General features: G+C 41.1%; 1 protein-coding gene across 1 annotated transcript in view; it reads right to left on the bottom strand.

Moving 5' to 3' along the window:
• Nucleotides 1-23,771, bottom strand: part of RYR3 (ryanodine receptor 3) — a 366,192-nt gene that overhangs the window by 291,435 nt on the left and 50,986 nt on the right. The window contains exons 9-16 of the mRNA XM_015409322.1: nt 19,669-19,772; nt 12,075-12,158; nt 8,814-8,973; nt 8,159-8,306; nt 6,913-7,118; nt 5,443-5,617; nt 1,300-1,508; nt 415-593 (exon numbers count right to left, since the gene is read on the bottom strand). Of these exons, the coding sequence (XP_015264808.1) occupies nt 415-593; nt 1,300-1,508; nt 5,443-5,617; nt 6,913-7,118; nt 8,159-8,306; nt 8,814-8,973; nt 12,075-12,158; nt 19,669-19,772 (1,265 nt within the window). The remainder of the gene's footprint in view (nt 1-414; nt 594-1,299; nt 1,509-5,442; nt 5,618-6,912; nt 7,119-8,158; nt 8,307-8,813; nt 8,974-12,074; nt 12,159-19,668; nt 19,773-23,771) is intronic.

Genomic DNA, 23,771 nt, shown 5'->3' with positions numbered 1-23,771 from the left:
GGCAGGAACATGGGAAAAGTGAGGTGCCTGCTGCAAGTCTTTGTGGTTCTTTGCCTTACAACTGAGCACGCTGATCAGCACTGTGCAACTCAGCCATAGTTGTCCCTGACAGAGACTGCCAGTGGGAGGGAAGAGAGAGAGCTGAAGACAGGGAGGCAGATAAACATAGGTTGGCTGAAGGCTGGGAAGAAGAGAAGGAAGCAGGAAGGAAGCAGGAAAATGGGAGAAGCTGGGGGAACTTTCAGGGATGAGAAAGAGGAAAGCAGAAGGGGAAAAGAAATGATATGCCCTCAAGTCCTTACAAGTCCCCAACTTTTATTGTATAAACGAAGCAGTTAAAAATTCCATATGTTTTAAAAGAGCAGTTTTTGAAAATACATTTGAACTGAGCATAAGACTAAAATTAAATCTAACCTTTTTTGGAAACCATCAACAAGTTCCAAACCAGTACAGTAGTTAAAAGATGAATGGAATTCTATAGGCATACTCAAGCGACAATATATAATTTCTGCACTATTATTCTGTGTTCCAAATGTCTTATGGGTTACTTTCAAACGTGGTGAGCTGTCAATGTTTCCATCAATTCTTGTCACCTAAAAATGAAATTTGTCCAAAATTTGCTTACGAAATAAAGAAAAAGAGCAGTTCAACTAGTTCTTGACAATCTGGTAAATGATTACCATGTTGGCCCCAAAGAAAGATCCAAAATGATATAGATCTGTGATGTTCAGGTTTTAGGCTAGGGGAACAATGTGCTTTTGCAACCAAGCTGCTTGAGATACTGTATCATCCACAAGTATTTAAACCTATTAAATACCTTCCTTTGGCTTGCCCGGGCAAGCCTCCGCTTGAAGGGAAGGGAAGGCAGTTTAAACTGCCTTCCCTTCCCTTCAAGCGGAGGCTTGCCCGGGCAAGCCTCCGCTTGAAGGGAAGGGAAGGCAGTTTAAACTGCCTTCCCTTCCCTTGGCTTGGGTGTAGTGGGTGTGACCAACTCTGAAGCCAGCCAGAACTCCGTTCCTGTGCGTTCCTGCCCAAAAACAGCCCTGTAACTGAGTATAACTTTTTCTGATAGAGAAATTCATTTAATGTAGAAAACTCTCTCTTCAAGGAAGTCTTTCTCTGTTGGATGAAGACTAGGTGAAAGGGAGTCATAGGGTCCAACAGTGGGAATCATAGAATCCAGACCAATCACTGATATTTTGTATAATAAGCCAACATAGATATGATAGCTTCTGTGGTATAACTCTTGATGACCAAAGGATCGTGCAGAATTAGTGTCTTCTTAAAATGCAGTATTACCTCAATATGAGGGTGGTTTTTTGGCACGTTGACAAATGTTGGTAAGCGTTTGCTAAACCACATAGCAACATCTCTGTTCATGTTGACTGCAAAAGGTTCAAAGCCTTCTTGAAGGCCACACATTGTATAATATTTGAAGGTGCTGGCATCTCTTCCAAAATTCATTCGACCAATCTGAGATAGACCCAATGAGCATATAGGGACAAAACCTAAATAAATGGGAAATTAATAAGGAATCAGGTAATATGCTATATAGAATACTTCAGAAGTGATTATGGGAACACAGTCATTTCAAGCAAGTACTGTTTTTATTTTCTCAGTCTGAAATCTAGCTTGAGCATTGGTCATTACTCCATAAATGGTATATTACTAGGCTGTACTAGGCTCTTATAAAACTCTATGTTTATTCCTATAATCTTCTGAAAAAAATGCCTCATTTTTTAAAAATCTAATTTAACTTACCAGGAAGCCCTAAAGCAGACCAGAATAAAGGTGATTCATCTTGATCACGCTAGTACTTTAGCTCAAGCAAGACATGTATGTTCCACTCTTGCCTTAGGTATTCCTCCTCTGGAATCTCTTCCTTCATATAATAGATACCTAAAAATACCTAGTTACAGACGTGTTTTCACTCTTGCTAGGCTTAACTCTTTTCCTACTGCTGAGTTAACAGGTCTATTTTCTAAAGTCCCATACTCGGATCACTTATGTAATTGTGAGACTGGAGCTGTGGAAACACTTGGCCATCTTCTATTAGTCTGTCATCAGTGGTCGATTCCTAGATCGATTTGGATCACTCCAGTTCTTACCAAACACCAATTACCTACTGAACTCTGGGTGGTCCCCTATCTGTTGGCAGATATTAATTCTGAAACCACTTCTTTTGTTACAAAATTGTTTTATCTGTAAAGTGACAAAAATCTGACTTGACCCAATTTTAACAGAATTTGGTATACACTCAGTTAATATGATTTAAATGAATAATTAAATGAATTATAGTTTTATTAATAACTTTTGTTTTAACATTTTAGATCTTTTAGATTTGATTATTTCGACTGTAAACTTTGATTGTAAAGTTTGTATTATGAGGCTAACGTTGCACATTCATGTCTGATAACTGAGATAATAGAAGCTAATAAACATAAGTAAGTTTAATCTTACCATGCTAGAACTGAATTGGCTACTGTACAATAATGTGTCTCTTCCAAAACAAAACAAAAGAACAAAAACCTGCTGTTCCTTAAATAGTCTAGATCATTCCCTCATAAAGTCCAAAAATATGAAAATTAAAGACATTGCCAAACAGTGTTGTTGGCAAGTTTGTACATTCTTGCAATCTAGGATTCTCAGACTGTCTTACTCACAATACACAGAGCTTCTGGCTTATGAAAAGACTCATGTGTAAATAAATATATACACAAACCTTCAGTGATTCAGATAAACCTTGGTCAGTTTTAATCAAAGTGATTCAATGCCAAAGTATGCAATAAATCATTTGTTGTGTAATTACACCAGTTTCTTTGATGTGCAAAGTATGCAATAAATCATTTGTTGTGTTATTACACCAGTTTGACAGATATGTCAAAGAGAGTTCAGATTATGCATTAAAGATACATACAAGAGCTCACAGGAAACAGCTATCAATAGTACTCTTGACTGATTTTTATGCTGTGAAGCGTGCATTTCCTGTATTGATCAAATTGTCTTTAAACTAAAACACAGTTTAGAATTTGAGAAATCTATATATATAGTCAGAGCAATAGTTCTTAAAGCTACAGGATACTTTCTCTTACCAAAATAAACCTCCATCTTGAAGCAAAGTTTGGTCAAATAGACAAGAGACTTGACAAACAGACACAGTCCTCAGCTCCCTCAGCTTTAAGAATCCAATAAGACTTTTAAAAATTTGTTTGTGCTAGCTGTTAGATCAGACTGAGATCAACAGACTTAGGTCACATAGACCTTTAATTTCAAATATAATATATGATATGACAAAAACACCTTAGGCTACATCCATATTCCCCAGCTATCAAGGGTCATGAACTTGTTATGCTATCCCTAAGCTAACTGCATCTACAGTGCATCTAACAATCAGTAAGAATAATAATCAAAGGCTGCGGTCACACAGAACAGAAGCCACACAAGTGAGACGGAAAACTGGCGGAGTTTCCGGGCGCGATCTCACCAGCACATCTGGGAAGCGTAGCACTCCCGTGGCACAACCGAGGCTTCCAGCCGAAACTGCGTGGCAAAAAACTAGTACCTCGGAGGTACTCGTTTCTGGAAACTGCGGGGCAAGGGCGGGCGTCTGATCGCGTTTCCGGTGGCATCCGGCGCCCGCCCATGTCCCCTTGCAAATAAGATGTGTTTTTTTTGTCCACATCTCTGTGGATGCGCACACGCACCCAACGGAGCATGCGCATTCGTTGTGTACACACACACAAAAAAACAGTTTGCCGCGGCGCACACTTCTTCGTTGCGCGCCGGCTTGTCCTGTGATCAGCACCTCTCCCTTGCCATGGAACCTCCATGATACCTCCACAGGACCTCCACGGGAGGTCTGATCGAGTAACTGCGCAGTAGTTTGCCCCAGGGCAAACAGCCACGCTTCTCCCCCGCAGTTTCCTGCCCGTGTGACCGGGGCCAAAAACCATTTAAGTGTATCATGTCTTTTGAAATAAGCAGTCCCTATATTTCAATCAACATGAGCAGCAAAGTTAAAGGTCAAACAATTGACTGAGCCTGCACCACAGGAAAACTATTATAACAAACCATTTTAGAAAGATGTTAATGTAGATCTATGTGAAGCTTCCATAAGAAGCATCCATAAGAAGCACAGGGATTTGTCAAAGAATATTAGAAATGGGCAATTGCCTAACTGGGAAGCAAAGAACAAAGGAGAAGTTGACTCTCCATCAGTTGATGATATAAAGCAACAGGAAACTGAATGTGCACAGTGAAAAATTCAAACATATGATAGATAAAGGATGCTCAAAAAGAATAATTTCTGACTTTGTTTCTCAAGTATAATGGCTATTTTAAAAGCAAATAGTCCTAGATTTTTTTAGAGAAAATAGTTAAATATCACAGATTAAATAATCAATTTAAATATTCTTCGTTTGAAGAATACAGCTGTGTTAAAAAATACACACAGAAAGGCATGACATAGCTATGACATTTTCTCAGGAGTGATGTCACACCATCAGCCCAACAGCCATTTTTTAACAAACATTCTCCACAGCTGCTCTGAGCAGTGATGGAAAGGAAAAAGTGGGGTGGGGCATCCCCCACCTCTGCCAGGGTACTGGCAACCCTATTCCAGACACTAGGGGCACCAGAGACAAAGGCCTTTCCCTAATTGTTCCCTTCACTTCCAGAGATGAAAGCAAACAAAGCGAGGACTCAGCAGAAGATCTTAACATATGGGAAAGTTCATACGAGATTTAATGAACACAATTTTTCAGTAGAAGCTATATTCCCAGAGACTGGCTTCTGGGTCCTATAAGAGTATTAGAATAACCTCAAGAACATGGCACCATTCTTGAGATACATCTTAATAGTCTAATATCAAGCAATTTATAGATTATCTTACCTTTCAGTTTTCAAAATGCTTGCTGTGATTACTAATAACAGATAAGAATCCCCTGTTAAATCGCTTTACCATAAGCCCTACCAATGGTAAGAAGAAGAAGAAGAAGAAGAGGAGATTGGATTTATATCCCGCCCTTCACTACCCAAAGGTGTCTCAGAGTGGCTTACAAACTTTTCCCTTCCCCTCCCCCACAACAGACACCCTGTGAGGTAGGTGGAGATGAGAGAGCTCTGTGAGAGACTGCTCTTTTTCAAGAACAGCTGTGCCAGAACTATGGCTTGCCCCAGCTCATCCAGGCAGGTGCAAGTGGAGGAGTGGGGAATCAAACCCGGTTCTCTCAGATTAGAGCCCGCACACTTAACCACTTCACCAAAAAGGCTACTACCCATTACTACTACCCAAACTACTACCCATTACTACCCACTACTACTGAAAACTATGAAGTGCCCAATTTAATAGTCCAATAATTTAAAACATCTAGCAAAAGTTAAATTTCTGAATATTTCTTTACATTTACCAGTATTTTTGAGAAACATAAAAATTGAGCTTACCACAATCTATTTCAAAGTCAGCAAAAGCAAGCTCTGAACCTTTATTTGTTATAAGTAACTCCCCATTCAGAGTAAAGATAATTGATTTGTCATCTAGATTTATCATGCAGCCCACCACATCTCCGGCTTGCCAAGTTCGTCCAAAGAATCCACTCCCTTGGTGCCAGCGTTGACCCTTAAAAATAACAGGTAGAACATATTTGCAACAGGCACATATAAAAAGGGAACTAGTCTTTTTAGCACAGTAACAACATTAACCACATCAAATAATGAGCTATAAATAATGAGACGTCATCTGTTCCCTTGTTAGATATTATGGCGAGCACTTAAGTTGTATTGAATGTTTTTAAATGCAGTTTTAATGTTTTATGTCTTCTCCAGAAGAAGACCCTGATGCTGGGAAAGATTGAAGGTCAAAGAAGATGGGGACGGCAAAGGATGAGATGGTTAGACAGTGTCATAGATGCAACGAACATGAAATTGAGCCAACTTCAGAGGACGGCCGAAGACAGGAAGGCCTGGCGGGAGCTGGTCCGTGGGGTCACGAAGAGTCGGACTCAATTGTGCGACTGAACAACAACAAATGTTTTATGTATTGGGCATTGGCCCCATTTGTACGCCACCCTGAGCCTGTTCACGAGGAGGGTGGGTTATAAATTTAAATAAATAAATAAATGAAAATGAAAAATATCTCAAGGAGGGTAGCTGTGTTGGTCTGAAGCAACAGAACAAAGTTAGAGTCCAATGTTACCTTTAAGACCAACAACGTTTTATTAAAGGTGTGAGCTTTTGTGTGCATACACACTTCGTCAGATGATGAAATGGAATTGTCTACAAAGTTGTTCGATTCATATGTGCAAATGTGAAACTGGTTCCAAATTAATTTGTAAAAAAAAATCATAAAGGAATACTTTGATTTGGTCTGAGCTGATTAGATCTGGAGCCTGAACTGATATTGCTTTGGAACTAAAATTGCCTTTGTTTGCTCCTGGATTAATTCCTTCTAAATGTATGCTTATAAACATGAATATATTTTTACAAAGATTCATAAGTCTCCATTTTTTTACTCCAATGGAAATTAATCCTAAGGGAACCTCCTTACACCCTGAAGGAAGGGTACACAATTTTCTGTTTATTTCTGCCTATATTTTGATTAGTTGTTAGTATCATTCCTTCGAAACAAAAACTGGAACAATGCTACAAATTGGCAAATACTGCAACCAAATGAACGGCATGCAATTTATAGAAATGCATCATAATTTACACAAACTCAAATTGTTTCAGAATAGTAATATAAGTTCCACCAACAAAAATATCCATCACTATCTGAAAAAATTTTTTTTTAATTATGTAATATTTCTTGATCATCTTTCAATCACATTTGGTTTCCATATCTTAAGGATGGGTTAGGCACAACTACAAAGTTAGTTTTTTCATTGTTTATTTAATAGCGTAATCTTGTGTACTAACTTTGCTGCCTTCAAACACAAATGCTTGGTCATCAGCACCCAGTTCTACATCAGGACGACAGCCTGGTTTCGCCCACCCAACACGCATATCTCCTCCTGTTACAGCTTCAAATTCAAAATACCACTTTCCAGTCTTAACTGCATAAGACCGCTCTACTCTGAAGAAGCGTATCTTGTCAATGCTCACTTTTTCCACAGTTTGGTCAGCTGTCAAAACATGAAAAACATGAAAAATTAATTAGAACTGAAAATTCCAAGTTTTTATTTTACTTCTGTCTTATTGGGAAATAGTTCACCGCTAGGAAAATGACATGATACTTTCTTAAAAAAAATGAGTACTCTGTACTTTCAAAAAATTGCAAACTTAAAAAAATTAAACAAGAAACATTCTACCATTATGTATTATGTTCTTCAGACAGGCATTTGATTTCCATGCATGCAGAATGACTGATTTAGATAGTATAAGCATATCAAAATCTGTTTTCTAAAATAAATATCCAGCAGTGTTTAACGTGTAGTATAAAAAGGTAAAGCAATTACAGATCCAAAATATTTTCCAGTGAATTAACTGAAATGTTTGTAAGTAAAGTACTGCATCAGATTGGAAATTAGTTCACACTTTATAACATTAATAGATTAATAAAATTCTCTAATCATTTGGAAATGGGCACCACCTGTTCAGTCATTATTAAAATTGCCTGATAAAAATTAATGGACTTTGAATGCCTCTTTTTCTTTATTATACGCTTGCAATGATTTGGGTCAGTCTGAAGATAAAAAAGAAATAGAAAAATAGAAATATCTCAAAAACCCTTTCCATAACATAGTGCTGCTTAGAACTATCCTGACTTACTGCTTATACCATTCTGTGATTATTGTTCCCAAATTGCAATCTGTGGTGATCTCTTACAGAAAACTGAGACACTGAAGCAACTCCAGTTATTTATTTATTTATTTAGACACTGTAACCTTGTGTACAAATGCTCTGATGTCTTACAAGAAAATGACGAGCTATCATACTATTCACATGAATGGTTGCCACACCTAAAGAAAATCTTGTTCCTATGTTAAGCAGGGTAAAGGAAACAAGAGGTGGCACCATACAGTTCTGGAAGCGTTTTCCCATCATGTAGCTGGCACATGAGGATACTGTAGTAATCAAGACTACATAACGTTTGTAAAGATGAAAGAGACTGCAAAGCATGTTAGAACTAATAGACAGTATTAACAAAATTGTAACAACATGCCTAATTCTTGATCTGGTGGCTCAATATTATATCCATAACCTGCAAAAGTACGAACAGCTTCACGAAGGCTATCTCTGTTAGATTTCTTAGTACGCTCATCTAATAGTAGATACGGTACCAGTCGAGGGTTTCGTTTGTTTTTGAGATCCTGAAAAGTATATATGAGAGAAATGTAATACTCAAGCTAAATTAATATATAAAATAATATTTTTAAAACATACTTTACTTATACTGCAAAAACTTTACTTATACTGTCCTTTCAAGTAAATGAAAAGCTAACAGGAATATGTACAAGCATGAACACAGTACACAACAAGAATATCAATGTTAAGGTCTATAGAATTGGTCTTTGGGCAAGAAGTTGCACTATTAATTATGATGCAAATTTGTTTGATCTTAAGATATACCCACATACAACACTAGGCCAATTAAAATAATACAGATCATCAGGTGAAAATAATTGTCATGTGATAAATTTGTTTGCTTGTCACATTAGCAGTTTACTATGCAAAGAATTTCTTGAAAAGCAAAACATTCATCAGTCATGCATTATTTTCATGACAAAACACATCAACTGTACAATTTCAGCTAATCATTAATAGTTACATTCAAACACCAACCACTCTTTAAAATATTTTTGAAAAATATATCTTACCTGCTGAATTCCATAGGTCCAACCTTGTTTTATTCTGTCTTTTGCCCAAACATTATGTGCATTTTCTGCAAGTTTATCAACCAAAACTTCTTGTGCAGGTGATAATTTCACTTCAGAGAGATCTAGAGGGGCTGGTTTGTAACCATTTGACATCATATAACTGTAAACCACAAAAATATAACATGGGAACAAGTACGTTTCTCCTAAAACCAGTCTTGTTAATTATTCTAAAACAGTTAAATACAAAAGCTCTGAAGAATTTTAACTCAAATTAATTTTTTAACTTTTTAAACAGAGCTTGAAATCTACAAAGATTACATGAGAAGTCTAAACTACTTTTAGCTCTTGACAGGTTCTGTTATACATGTTGAATGATAAATTCATAGATGTGGCTCACAAGCACAATTTCAAGATCAATAGTTTACATGTCAAAGTGTTGGGGTGTCCAAATAGCAATCTCATCCACTCAACCACTGATGTGACAAAGTGCATCAGTCAGTAATCAGAAGGTACAGATACCAAAGCAAGTTTCACAAAAGACTTTTCAGCATACTTGGCAAAGGGCAAATTGTATGAGAAAACTGTTAGATACACTTGTGTAGAGACTGCACAGAAACATGAGGACAGTTTCACAAAAGACTTTTCAGCATACTTGACAAAGGGCAAATTGTATGAGAAAATTGTTAGATACACTTGTGTAGATACACTTGTGCACAGAAACATGAGGATGTTAAGCTCCCCACTGCACCATTCCAGTTACTCCCCAGTGCCAAGACATTCCAACTAACACACCATCTATGAGGATGTTATTTGTTTTGCTATATTGCACTGCATCATTTGTCTCAGTAAGTACCCTTAACCATTCCTTCCAAGCGATGAAACCACCTTCAAACAATTTTGGTTCATTTCTCAGGGCCCATAGAAAAGAATACCAAGATGGTTAGAGGGGGTGCTTTTTCATGGCTTGCCAAAGCTACATAAAAACTGTTTCCCATTTCACTTCAGCACTAACACTATGCATAATATTATGTAACAGAATTCCTCCCCATCTGAAATTTCAGTGTCAGTTCAATAACTGTATGCATTTGCTTGCAGAACAATAATTACCACTATAGCTTTTACAGTTCTCATTAAAACATGCTTTAATATTTTGTTGCCAATTAAAGAAACCAAAAATGCCTCTTTATTGGCTGACATGATTGTGACATCATTAGTCTATTCCTTCAGCTACTGCTGTTGAGCTTGACTTTCACACTGTATCCTGCTTTTGAAGGCAGCAAAATCTTGCTATTCAAGTAGGGGTGTGCATTTGGATCTACTGAAGCCGAAAATCCACCTGAAAGATACCTTACCAGTATTTCCAGGTTGATTTAGGCATTCCGAGCATATCTGGGTTTTCTTGGGAAAACAAACAAACAAAAATCCCAAATAAATCCCAGATATATTCAGGAATTACCAGGTAGATCCAAAAACAGTGAAGAGGCTGAAGCAAATTGTTCCTGCCTTTGAGCTGTTTGTCAGGTTTCTGCTGCAGTCCTTTTAAAGTTTAAAGGGACTGCAGAAGATAACCCGAGGATCAGCTGTGCGGGTGGGGAGTAAACTGTTCCCAAAGGCTCAGCTTGGCATTGCAGTGCCACGGGGAGCAGATTGTTCCCTGCAGGCTGGGCTTTGCACTGGATTCTCCTGCAGCCTGGTGTAATCCAGAATGCAAGAGATGTGAGCCCAGCCAGGATCTTCTGTGCTGCTCGGAGCAATGTGCTGAGTGCTCCATGCCACACAGCAGTTCCTGGGTCTGGCTTCTCCTGAAGCCCAGCCAGGATCCCCTTTGCTGCACAGAACAATGTGCTCTGCACAGCAAAGGAGCTCTTAGGACTGGTTTCTCCCACAGCCCAGTTTAAACCAGACTACAGGAGAAGCGAGCCTAGCCAGGACTGGCTGTGCCCATGGGGAACAGATTGTTCCCTGCTGGCTCAGCTTTGCGCCGGCGTCTTCTTTTTCTTCTTTTTTTAGCCCACCGTAGGGGATATTTTATTGCATTTTCTATAAACTACAAAGAAACAAAAAGGGAGGGGAGTCTACAAACTACAGGGAAAAGTAAAGAAAACCACTAAAAACCCAAGAGATGGAGATCATACATTACTTGAAATATAACAGCATTTTTAACCATTACATTTTTCTTTCTTTTCTTTTGGCGTTGAGAGTGATCAATAATAATTTATCATTTATGTTATCAATTCCAACAAATCTGACTATATGAAGAGCTATACAAGATCATAGAGAAAAAGAAAATCTGCTAAGGCAGGCTTCAGAAAACATTAGCATCTCATTTTTTAAAACTTTTTGTTCCACAAGTGACAATCAAATTTATTTTGGGGGGGGACCACCCCCCATCTTAGAGTCCAGTCCTCATCAGTAAGTGTACTTGTTGTCTTATCTTCTCTTCCTCTTTTACAGTCTTCTTCCTCATTATCTTCTTCCCTTGTTGATCCAAATTGTTGCAGCAGACATTAGCCAGTCTTTAGGATAGAGTTCATTCTTCCCTTTTATCACTTTAACCCATATGTCTCCTGGAGAATCTAACCACTCTTTCACCGGGCAGATTATCATTTTTATATTTTCAGGATATGTCCATAGATCACATCCCTTCACTTTAAGTGTCACTTTTAATCTGCAAACTGGTCTCCTAACGACAAACAGTCCATTTTAGATTCTCTTCTTTATTCATTTGGAGTTATAGAAGCTGATTCTCGGTTGTTGTCTCTATCCTTTTGCAGATGTTTTCCAGTTAGAGCTGCTATGCAACATAGTCCTAATTGAATATCGTTGTTAGCCTGCACTGGCTTCTTCTTCTGAAGCCCGGTTTAAACTGGGCTACAGGAGAAGCCAAGCCAGCCCCAGGATCATGTTGCCTTTTTTAAAACTGGTATTTTTCTTCTTGGGTCTACTGGATTAAAAAATGCAAGATTTCAAAAAAAAATCCCAGATCTGAATATTGTACCGGTATTGGAATCAGAAATCTTCCAGAAATCCTGAATTTTTTCCAGGTCTAATAGACCCAAAATGTAAAATACTGGTAAAAAAATATTGCACACCCATACATTCAAGGCTTTGACAGATGAAAAGGCTGCATTCTGTTGATGGATGGAAGATGGGATATTGGTTACCCTCAGTCCACCTTGGAACACAACCTCAGAACAAATATCAAGCAACAGAATAACAAATGAAATCAGTACACAGTCATTATTATTATAATAAGCTTACTTTTTTTGGAGCTTGATTTTCTTAAGATCTTCCTCTGCTCCTGGATTGACATGAACAATATGGCATCCAAGAGCCAAAAGAGTTCTGTAAAAGTAGTTAATTGATACATTTACATCTTCTGTCAGGTGTTACGGATGGAGGGAGTCAGATAGATTTCTCCCTTCTCATATAATTTTTATTCCTCCCTTTTCGTTGCCATCAAGTAACTGCTACAACCACAGACAGGATATTCAGAGACATTGTCCTAAGCTAGGCTCCGCCCACATACCAATCTTTATTATATGCAGATGACATGGTTGTGCTTTCTTACACTCAAGGGGTTTTACTCCGACTTCTAAACAGCTGTCAGGAGGACTACTGTAAGATCAATCACTTAGAACTAAATTATGAGAAATCAAAAATCTTAGTTTTCTCAAAATCCAGGAAGCAATTCACATGGAGGATTGGCAATCATAACCTTGAACAAGTAAGACACTTCAAGTATCTAGGTCTTCACTTTCATGCCACCACAACTTGGACTTGGACTTTTCAGTGCAGGATAGCAATTAACAACCTTAAGGCAAATATCAATTTTACGGTTTTACTTCTCAGAGAGAGGAAACCAATTTGTGCCATCTGCGTTAAAAGTATTTAATATAAAAATAGAGCCCCAACTCCTCTACGGAGTCCCTATCTGGATTGAGGTCATTAATAAGTCAATTGAACAGGTGCATTCAAGTTTTTTTGCGGAAGGTACTAGGTGTTCCACCTTGTGCCCCATATGAAGCCCTCTGTTTGGAATGTGGTCAAAGCCTTTTGACAACGAGGGCGTGGCTTATAGCCTTCAAATATTGGGCCCGATTGCACTATAACTCTGACCCCTCCAGCTATAGCTACCAGATGTTAACTGAGACTGAGGGTTCACCCTGGCTTGCCACTTTAGAAAAAAACCCTGAGTTCCTTGAATATCTCTCTTGAATCGATGCTGATGCTCTCAGAAACGGAGGTGTTTCTCAGAATAAGGAGCAGATTACTGGAGACAGAGTTGCGGAACTTGTACAATGCAGCTAATAAGACTTGTTCTCCTCTGAAACACGGGATATTTCCAGTTGTAGGATGCTTGCCCAGTTATTTCTTTCAACTTCAACCTCCAAAATTGTGCAGGATTTTTACTCTGGCCAGGCTTAATGTGTTACCCTCGACAATTTTATTCGGAAGATTCCAGGGTATCCCCTTTGCCAACAGACTCTGCCCCTGTACAGGTCAAACTATTGAAACAGTGTACCATGTACTCTGTGAATGTTGTTATTATTCTGGTATCAGGCAACGTATTTTATCACCAATCTTGGGTAGTGTTTCAGACTTTCCTAGGCCGAATAAACTATTATTTCTTTTAAATAGCACAGAGGAAAACATAGTTGAACTTGTGGCAAAGTTTTTACTGGCTGCTGCTTTTATACGTAGTAAAAAATTTTAAGTGCTCAACGCAGGGTATCTTTTAACAGAAATTGTATTTTATGTAGAATCTGAATTTTATTTCCCAGATACTATGTGTTTATTTCTGTGAAATGCCAATAAAGGAATTGCTGCTGAGGGAGGCATGAGATTGTGCCACATATTTAATCTTTCCTTGTACCATGATGACTTAGTCAGCTTTCTGAATCAAGCTACTGGTCTGTATCCAACCATACATTCTGAAAACTTAAGTATACTTAAGTGTTTTCTTTTAAAGAGGGGGCAATGATTTCTGCCAATACATCCTCCCATTGCAGACCCTCACTTGCCCCCTATGCTGTTCTTGAGGGCCCAGGAACAACATTGAGGTGTCTGCAGTGGGGGGAGGATGGTGGAACTTGCTGTCCCCAGTGAAAAATGCTTAAGCACTTTTCCCCAGAAATGCATAGATGGATACAGACCACAGTCTGTCTTTTTGTAAGGTAGTAGCTATCAGCTAATTGAACACTTCAGTCTGAACTGGACAAATAGTTCATTGGCATATATTTGCTTCTGTCTCAAATCAAGAGGTGTCCTTTTGGTCTCATCCAAATGTGTTTATATAAAAGAGCCACTTCTTATTTCAGAATTTGTCCTGCATCTTTGCAGCTTTCTATGTAATACCATATTTAGAAGATTCACATTGATCAAAACTAATTAGGGGAGGGGCTGTGGCTCAGTGGTAGAGCATCTGTGTGGCATGCAGAAGGTCCCAAGTTCAGTCTCTGGCATCTGCAGTTACAGGATCCAGCAGTAGGTGATGTGAAAGACCTCTGCCTGAGACCCTTGAGAGCTGCTGCCAGTCTGAGTATACAATACTGACCCTGATGGAACAGATGGTCTGATTCGTGTGTTAACTGTTCATAGAAGACACTGCAATCATGTTATTGTTCCCCAGCTATTAGCTATTTATTTTTATACTTCTGTTGCAAGCCTGTGGCCAAGGTATACTTCATTTTCAATTTCTGCATAGTGCCGAGCAAGTTTAGGTGGCTTATAAATAAATAGTCACTCAATTCTGATCTCTTTCTCTTCTTCCAATCTGTTCTTTATTTAATTTTTTTCAAGCCCTGAATTTAGGTTAGACTCCTAACCATTTTACTAACGTATTCAGTCCTATAGGTTTTACTTCCCGATAACCAAGAATGCAATCTTAAGCAGAGTTGCACCCTTTTAAATCCATTGAAGTCAGTAAGCTTAGAGGGAGGCAACCACAAGTTTACAACTGAAGACTTAGAATGTATTTAACAGTTTAAAACTTTTGGATAGCACTCAGCTACTGGGGAAGAGCTGAGGACAACTATGACCAGCACTATTCTTAATGACGCAATTGGATGAAAGCTGAAAGGACATTCAGTTGTTGATGTGAATGGATGCACAAGGAAAGTTCAAAGCCGTTTGACACATATAATAGGAACATGGAATGTGAGAAGTATGAATCAAGGTAAGCTCAAAATCTTAACACAAGAAATGGAACATTTAAACATCACGATCCTGGGAGTAAGTGAACTAAAGTGGACTGGATTGGGACATTTTCAGTCAGAAAATGTCAAATCATTTTACTTGGGGAATTATAAACATAGAAGGAATGGGGTTACTCTAATAGTAAGGCAAGATGTAGCACAGGAAGGTAGGGGCAACAATGCAAAGTCTGACCGAATAACATCAATCAGACTTCATGAAAAGCCTATCAATATAATCATAATTCCAGTTTATGCCTCAACTACAGATGCTGAGGAGGAAGACATTAAAAGCTTTTATGCAAGTGTCCAGGAAGAAATTGATCACACACCTAAACAAAATGTGCTGATAATCATAGGTGACTGGGATGCAAAAGTAGGAAACAAAGCAGAATCAAATATGGTTAGATTTGGGCTAGGAACAAGAAATGAAGCAACTCATATAATTCTTTGAAGACAATTATTTGTTCATTGCAAACACATGCTTCAGGCAGCCAAACATACTATTGTATATATGGACATCACTGGACAGTCAATATTGAAATCAAATAGATTACATCATTGGAAGGAGAAGATGGAAAAGCTCTATTCTCTCTGCTAAAACAAGATCAGAAACCAATATCATGAATTGTTAATATTCAAAGTTAGAATAAAGCTGAAGAAAAACATCAAAACAGTAACAATTAGGGGTGGGAATTTGGATCTATCTGAGCTGTAAATATACAAATATCTTTTGGCTTCCCAAATGTATCTGGGAAAACTGAAAAACATCCAGAGAAAATTCCAGATATTACCAGTAGATCCAAAAACAGCAGAGAGGCAAAAGCAGACTGCTCTTTCCTCTCAGCTGTTTGTTGGGCTTCTACTGCAGTCCCTTTAAACTTTAAAGGGACTGCAGAATATAGCCCAAGGATCAGCTGTGCCAGGGAGAGCAGATTGTTACTGCTGGCTTGGGTTGGGACTGGCTTATTGTGCAGCCTGGTTTAAACTGTGCTACAGGAGAAGCCGGCCCAAGAAGCTGCTGTGCCACAAGGAGCAATCTGCTAGCAATGGCACAGAAGATCCTTGGGCCAGCTTCTCCTGCAGTGCAGTCAATCAATCAATCCTTTATTTACAGTCCATGACCAGAATACAAACCAGTAAAGAAAAAATTAAATTAAAAATTATCATATAAAAATTAAGGTATGCACTGCAAGAGAAGCCATCTCAGCCAGATCTGCATGTGGCAGGGAGAGATCTGCCCACAGCATGCAGATCCCAGGGCCAGCTTCTCCTGCAACATGGTCTAAACCACACTGCAGGAGAAGCCATCCCAGCCAGGTCTGTGTGTGACCGGGAGAGACCTCCCCGCCGTATGCAGATTCTGGGGCCAGCTCCTTCACCAATGCGGTTTAAACTGTACTGCAGGAGAACCCATCCTAGCCAGTTCTGCATGCAGCAGGGAAAGACCTCCGTGTGGCATGCAGTTCCTGGGGCCAGCTTCTCCTGCAACATGATTTAAACCACGAACTGTACAAAAGAGACAAAAGGATGACAGATTCCTTCCAAGAAGAATCTTTTAAAGAAGAACCTACAGGTTTAGAAAGTGAAGTGAGAGCTACACTGAGAGCAATTGGGAGAAACCAGTCACCAGGACCATATGGGTTATAAGTAGAGCTATTCCAAGCCACAGAAACTGAGTCCATCAAAATCTTAACAAATATGGAAAACAAAACAATGGCCCACAGACCGGAAACGCTCAATTTACATCCGAATTCCAAAAAAAGCATGCATCAAAGACTGCAGCAACTATTGGACCATCACATTAATTTCTCATGCAAGTAATGTGATGCTCAAAATCTTACAACAAAGACTGTTACCATATATGGAATGAGAAATGTCAATTGTTCAAGCTGGATTGAGAAAATGAAGAGGCACTATAGAGATCATATTGCAAATTTTTGTTGGTTACTCGATCAAATGAGAGAATTCCAGAAGAAAAACAGCTTACATTTCATAGATTACAGCAAAGCTTTTGACAGTATGGATCATGAAAATCTATAGCTGGCTTTAAAGGAAATGGGGGTGCCACAAAATGTGAATGTTTTGATGTGCAATCTATACTCCGGACCAGAGGCCACTGTTAGGACAGAATATGGGGAAACAGAGTGGTTTCCAATTGGCAAAGGTACCAGACAAGGATGCATGTTATTTCTCTGTTTCTTCAATCCATATGCAGAATATATCATAAGGAAAACTGGATTAGATTTAGATGAAGGTGGAAAATTAGTGAAAGGAATATCAACAGTTTGAGATAAGCAGATGACACCACATTATTGGCAGAAAACAATGAAGACTCAAAACAACTACTGATGAAGGTTAAAACAGAAAGTGCTACAGCAGGATTACAGCTGAACATCAAGAAGACAACAGTAATGACTACTGGGGAATTACACAACTTTAAGATTGATGATGAAAAAATTGAAATTTTAAAATATTTTCTATTCCTTCAACCAAAAGGTAGACTGCACCCAAGAAGTCAGAAGGAGACTGAAACTTGGGAGGACAGCCATGAAGGAACTAGAAAGATCCTTAGGGGTAAGAATGTGTTGCTTGAGACTAAAATCAAGTTAATCCATGCCATAGTACTCCTCATTTAAATTGCAGGTGGAAAGGTACCAGCTGGATCTTAGGAAAAACCTTTTTACAGTAAGAGTTGTAAGAGTAAGAGGGAGGTGGTGAGCTCCCCCTCACTGGCAGTCTTTAAGCAGTGGCTGGACAAACACTTGTCAGGGATGCTCTAGGCTGATCCTGCATTGAGCAGGGGATTGGACTAGATGGCCTGTATGGCCCCTTCCAACTCTGTGATTCTAGGATTCAGTATCTATTTATTCATTTGTTCAATTTTATAAACCGCCCTCCCCTGCACGTGGGCTTGGGGCAGTTTACAACATTTCAGTAAAATACAATCTATCAGTTCGTGGGGAGAGCGGGTTATAAATTTAAATAAATAAATAAATAAGTAATAAATAAATTAAAATTCCAAAAACTATTACAGAATGGCACTTGAAACCAATTTCTATCCTTACCCCATGGGGGGAGGGCAAAAAGGAGGAGAGAGAAATGGTGCCACAGAGGGAGGACCAGGCATGATGGAAACCATTCCTGTCCTCAACCATACACCTGGCAGAACATCTCTGTCTTACAGGCTCTGTGGAACTGTACCAAGTCCCACGGGGCTCAGATGTCATTTAGCAGAGAGTTCCACCATGCTGGTGCCAAGGCCAAAAAAGCCCTGGCTCTGGTTGAGGACAGCCGGATATCTTTTGGGCCAGCGACCACCACAAGGTTTTTCTCTCCAGAGCGTAGTGCTCTTCTGAGGGTATACCAGGAGAGGCGGTCCCATAGATTACTATGTATGGATGTGAAAGTTGGACAATGAAGAAATCTGATAGGAAGAAAGTAGATTCCTTTGAAATGTAGTGTTGAAGGAGAATTTTACGAATACTGTGGACTGCCAAAAAGTGGGTACTAGACCAAATCAAGCCTGAACACTCCCTAGAAGCTAAAATGGCTAAACTGAGGAGATCGTACTTTGGTCACATTATGAGAAGACAAGAGTTACTGGAAAAGATGATAATGCTAGGAAAAGTTGAAGGCAGCAGGAAAAGAGATGGATTGACTCAATAAAAGAAGCCATGGTTCTCAATGTGCAAGACCTGAGAATGGCTGCTAACAATAAGAGGTTGTAGCGAACATTAACACATAGGGTGGCCATACGTCAGAATTGACTTGACGGCACTAAACACACACACAATTTTTGGATTATGGAACAAAAATTTACATTACATGTTAACTTTGGCTGTGAATCAACTGTATGGCAGCTTTCCCCCCTTTGACATAATATTTTTGCTGAGACTTCTGAGATCATTCAAAAGCTATTAGATCCTATGCTCTATGTTTTCCACTGAAATATTAATGCAAATTAGTAAGAGAATATTGTTTTGCAACAGAATAACAATTCTATTTTTCCAGTGGCATTTTCTTAATATTTTAAGACTACCTTCACCAAGTAAATTTGAAGTTGGCCCTCTACCAATGGCCAGACCTCAGGAAACTATGAACTTAAGGGTGGGGGGCAATGTACTATAATGAAACTGTTCTGCCGCGGCCGTATCGGCCGCTGCGGCGGGACTGGCGCGACTCGCGCCGACTTCCTCGAGACCACCCAACAGAAACATAGTATAATGACCTCATAAAAGAAATAGACTTTCACAGAGGAGAGCTGTGATTTAAGGACTGAAGAGGAATTTTTTTCTTTGCTATTAATTGTTCATGTACAGAATCCACTGTTTACTTCTAAATATGTATCAAATATGAAAGGCAAGGAACCTGCCAGGAGAGAAAGTGATTTCCAACCACTAACAACCTTTGCGCAAAAGTCTCTGGTGCCCTCCTCCCTCAGCACCTGCATGCTCTGCAGCTGTGTCCCAGCCCTCTTCCTCAGCAGGTGCATGCTCAAGCCCAGCCTGAGTGCAGCCTTTAACACACTTTATCTCCCACCCCTTCTCCTCCACCCCTCCTCTATCCAGTGCCCCCCATCCACCCATTGCCCTCCACCAAAAATCGACTAGCTATGGGCCTTGACAGTGTTTTCTTTCTTCCTTCCATTTATAACTCACTTCAGTGTCTCAGTTGACATCTGTAGGTTGTAGTTCTTCTCTGTTTCAGGTAACTTTGAAAATTCTACTAGACAAGGGTGTTGTCTTTTATTATCATCTCTTATCTGGAATGGAATATTAAAATATCACTGAAAACTATTTTACACCAACTTCAACCCCACAAGACAGCAAAAATAACCTCACATCTTAATGATAAAACTCATAAAACCATAGCCATACATCAGATATTTGACCTGAAGACAGTAAATACTACTACTACTACTACTATAAAGTAAGTGACATGAACTGAAATTAAATGAGTCTGGGCAAACCTGAGTCATTACAGAAACTCTCATGGCTTAATTATGATGAAACAATTATTCCAATTATTGTGATTAGCTACAGTAACTATAGCTCCCTATACCAGGAATTAGGCACCACCAGTTTGTGCCTCCTGTCCAGGTTTTTCTGATGTTTCCTACCCAACCCAGCAGTGTTGCTGAATACTGCACAATAGCTGAGCAACATGGACTCTCAATTATAAAAGTAAAAACAGGATATTGGCCAAGGCTCATCAGTACCCCGTTATGACGCACAGAGTCACATAGTTGTAAATATGCCTACAATCATAGAATCATAGAATCACAGAGTTGGAAGGGGCCATACAGGCCACCTAGTCCAATCCCCTGCTCAATGCAGAAACAGCTTAGAGCATCCCTGACAAGTGTTTGTCCAATAATATGCATTACTTAATGTTTCAATTTAAAACCATATTTACAAGAGGAGCTGGTAATAATTATGAGTACGGGTGCAAAAGGTAGCATAGAAACATAGAATTATAAAGTTGAAAGAGATCTCCAGGGTCATCTAGTCCAACCCCCTGCACAATGCAGGAAATTCACAAATACCTCCCTCCTACCCCCAGTGATCCCTGTTCCATGCCCAGGAGTTACCACATTGCAGAGGAGGGACTGTTTTCATGTTACTTAAGTACTCCTAGCTCCAGTGGCCTCATAGCACAAACTGACATCAAATACTGCACTCAAACATACCTAAGCAAGTTAACATCTATTCCATGTTAAGCCTACATCAGTGTCCAGAGTAGTATTGTAGAGGGCAGGCAAGAGGCTAAATTGAAGCAGTTTCACTCAAGAATGTTTCCAAGAGGGCTAATTGGGTCAGATGGAGAAGTATAAGAAAGGTACATCATGGAATTCCTCTCCCTCATGTCTTGATGGTAGAAGCCTACTCCTCCTCATTAGGGTATTTTTTTTGGATATTTGAGTACTTCAAGAATCTTGTGACCAGAACTAAAATTAAATGTTACAGAAGACTTGGGAGCAGCTGAAAATAACATCCTCGCATATAGCTACTCACATCTCTCCCCTAAGGTTCTACAAAACTCTCCAGGTGACACAATTTCATCATATTGTGTGCTTTTCCCTGTCACTATTAATTATGTGTGTGTGTGGGAGCTTACAGCAGAGAAAACAAGAAAAAGGGTAGCTTTCTCCTCTTTAGGGCTGCCAAGCCGCGGCGGGGGATCCGAAAGTCTTCACAGGATCCCTGCCGTGGGGGATAGCGATACGCGTTGCACCGCCGTCGCCAGGATGTGACGCTATGCATCACTCTGGCAACGGGGCTGTTTGGAATCCCGTTGCCAGAGCGACGCGTAGCGTCACATCCTGGCGATGCTACATCCTGGCGATGCTACATCCTGGCGACGCTCCCGATAGGTGTGCGCTAGGATCCGGTCTAGGTATTGTCTTTGGAGACGAAGCTCGGGCCCTTTGCCTGACCCCGTGTTGACCCGAACACGTGCACAGACTTCCCTGGGTACACAACACCCCTCCTCCCTTGGTCCAGATGACCTGAACATACATAGTCCTTTAAGTATGTGGGCGTTTTATGCTCCATCATGGAGCAACAGATGACCGGAGCCCGAGCAGGGCTCCTGGCACTGTTCCTGTTGGCTTCGGGGGCGGGATTGTAGCTGTTGGTATCGCAGCCAGGGCTATCGAGCTGCTGGGCTCTGGGCAGCTTGTCGGTTCAGGGTTGCCTCCATCCTCTTCCCCGGGAATCATGCTGGCCACTGGAAGTGGAGGGTCCATTGCTTCTGGTTCCCCAGGGTAAATGTCATCCTCGTCTGGGCCATCTGAGGCCAGAGGGAGGACGCAATAAAAAAGTTGATCTATGTGTCACCTCCATAGCTGTCCGTCCTCGCAGGCAACTTCATATGACAGTGGGCTGGTCACCCAAACCACTCTCGCTGGAACCCAGGTGGGACCCTGGCCGTAATTATAGGCGTAGACCGGGTCTTCAGGAAAGAAACCCCTCAGGGCCCCCTGGTCTTCCGGGTGAGTGCTGTGGTCCAATACCCGGTCTGGATGGAGGTGGTCCAAACAGGTCATCAGGGGGCCCATGAGCAGTTCAGCCGGGCTGTGACTGGTGGTGGAGTGAGGGGTGGTGCGCTGGCCGAACAGGAAAGCTGCCAGCTTGTAGTCCTAGTTGCCCAGTCCATGTGGCGCGGCGCCTCTTTTGTTGTTCTGACCATGCGTTCTGCCTGGCTGTTGGTTGCGGGGTGGAAAGGTGCGGAGTGGATGTGCCTAATCCCTTAGTACTCCACAAATTCCAGAAACTCAGAGGAAGTAAAGCCGGTACCATTGTCAGTGACTAGTGAGTCCAGTATTCCGTGTGAGCTGAAAATCCTCCACATCACTCTGATGGTGGACCAGGATGAGGTCAAAGGAACAGGCATGACCTCCAGCCACTTCGTGTAGGAATCAACCAGAACGAAAAAGATCTGGCCCTGGAAGGGCCCGTCGAAGTCCAGGTGGAGTCTTGCCCACGGCTTCTGGGATGACTCCCAAGGTCGCACTGAGGCTTTCGGGGGCTCGGGCTGTGACTCCTGGCACTTCTGACACTGTTTAACAGTATCCTCAATCTCGCCATCTAGCCCTGTCCACCATAGCTCTGGGCCAGGGCTTTCATCCTCACTATCCCAGGGTGGTGTACGTGCAAAGTGGTGAGTACGCAACTTTGCAGAGGTGGCGGTATGACCACCTGACTTCCCCACAGCAAAACCCTTTGTGGGAAAACAGCTCATCTCAGCGGCCGGTGAACGCGAGAACTCGGGACCCATCTGGCCAGCAGGCCACCCCTCCCCACCCAGTCGAGGACCCGGGAGAGAATGCAATCCCAGGCTGAGTGGCATGCCACCTCCTACACTTGGACTGGGCGATTGGGCAGGTCTTTCAGCAAGGTGATGTGGTGGGCTGGCACGAGGTTGGGGTCAGAAGATGGCAGTGGGAGGTGGCTTTACCGGGGCGGTGGACCAGCACATATTGGTACTCTGCAAGGAAGTCAGACCAGCGGAGCACCCTTGGTGACAAGATCTGGGGGGGTTGGCGGTCTGAAGCAAGCAAACCCAGCAGGGGCTTGTGGTCCATGACTATAGTGAATGCCTGGCCATACAGGAAATCGTGAAATTTTTTCACACGGCAATGATTTCAAGGGCCTCCTTATTGATCTGCACATAGTTGCGCTCTGCAGCTGCAGTGTATGAGAATAGTACACAACAGGATCCTCATGGCCGTCGGCCAGCCGGTACCTCAGGACCACCCCCACCCCGTAGGGAGATGCATTGCACGCCAAAACCACAGGTAGGGCCTCGTCGAAGTGGGTGAGGACAGTGTTAGAGACCAACAGGTCTTTGACCACCTGGAAGGCGGTGTCATAAGCAGGACCTCAGACCCAAGGACCCTGCTTGTCCAAAAGTCTGTGCAGTAGTTCTGCTATGGTGGCTTTGTGGGGGAGGAAAGAATGATAAAAATTCAAGAGCCCCAGGAAAGCCTGTAGCTTCGCTTTTGACGAGGGTGTGGGTGCTTGGCAGATGGCGTGGATTTTGTCCTGTGTGGGGTGAAACCCGTGGGCATCTACAGCAAACCCCAGGAATTCCACCTGGGGCACTCCCAGGATGCATTCCTCCTGCTTCACCTTGAGACCTGTGTTGGCGAAGTGCTTGAACATAGTCCGGAGTCACGCCGCAAAGGTTTCGGAGTCCAGAGCCGCAATCAGCACATCATCAAAGAATGGCTGGACTCCCGAGATTCCGTTGAGGAGGC

The sequence above is a fragment of the Gekko japonicus genome, unplaced genomic scaffold, assembly GCF_001447785.1.
Source record: "Gekko japonicus isolate JY-2015 unplaced genomic scaffold, Gekko_japonicus_V1.1 scaffold613, whole genome shotgun sequence".
Taxonomy (NCBI): Eukaryota; Metazoa; Chordata; class Lepidosauria; order Squamata; family Gekkonidae; genus Gekko; species Gekko japonicus.
The sequence above is the reverse complement of the archived record's forward strand: the minus strand, read 5'-3'. Positions and strand labels throughout refer to the sequence as shown.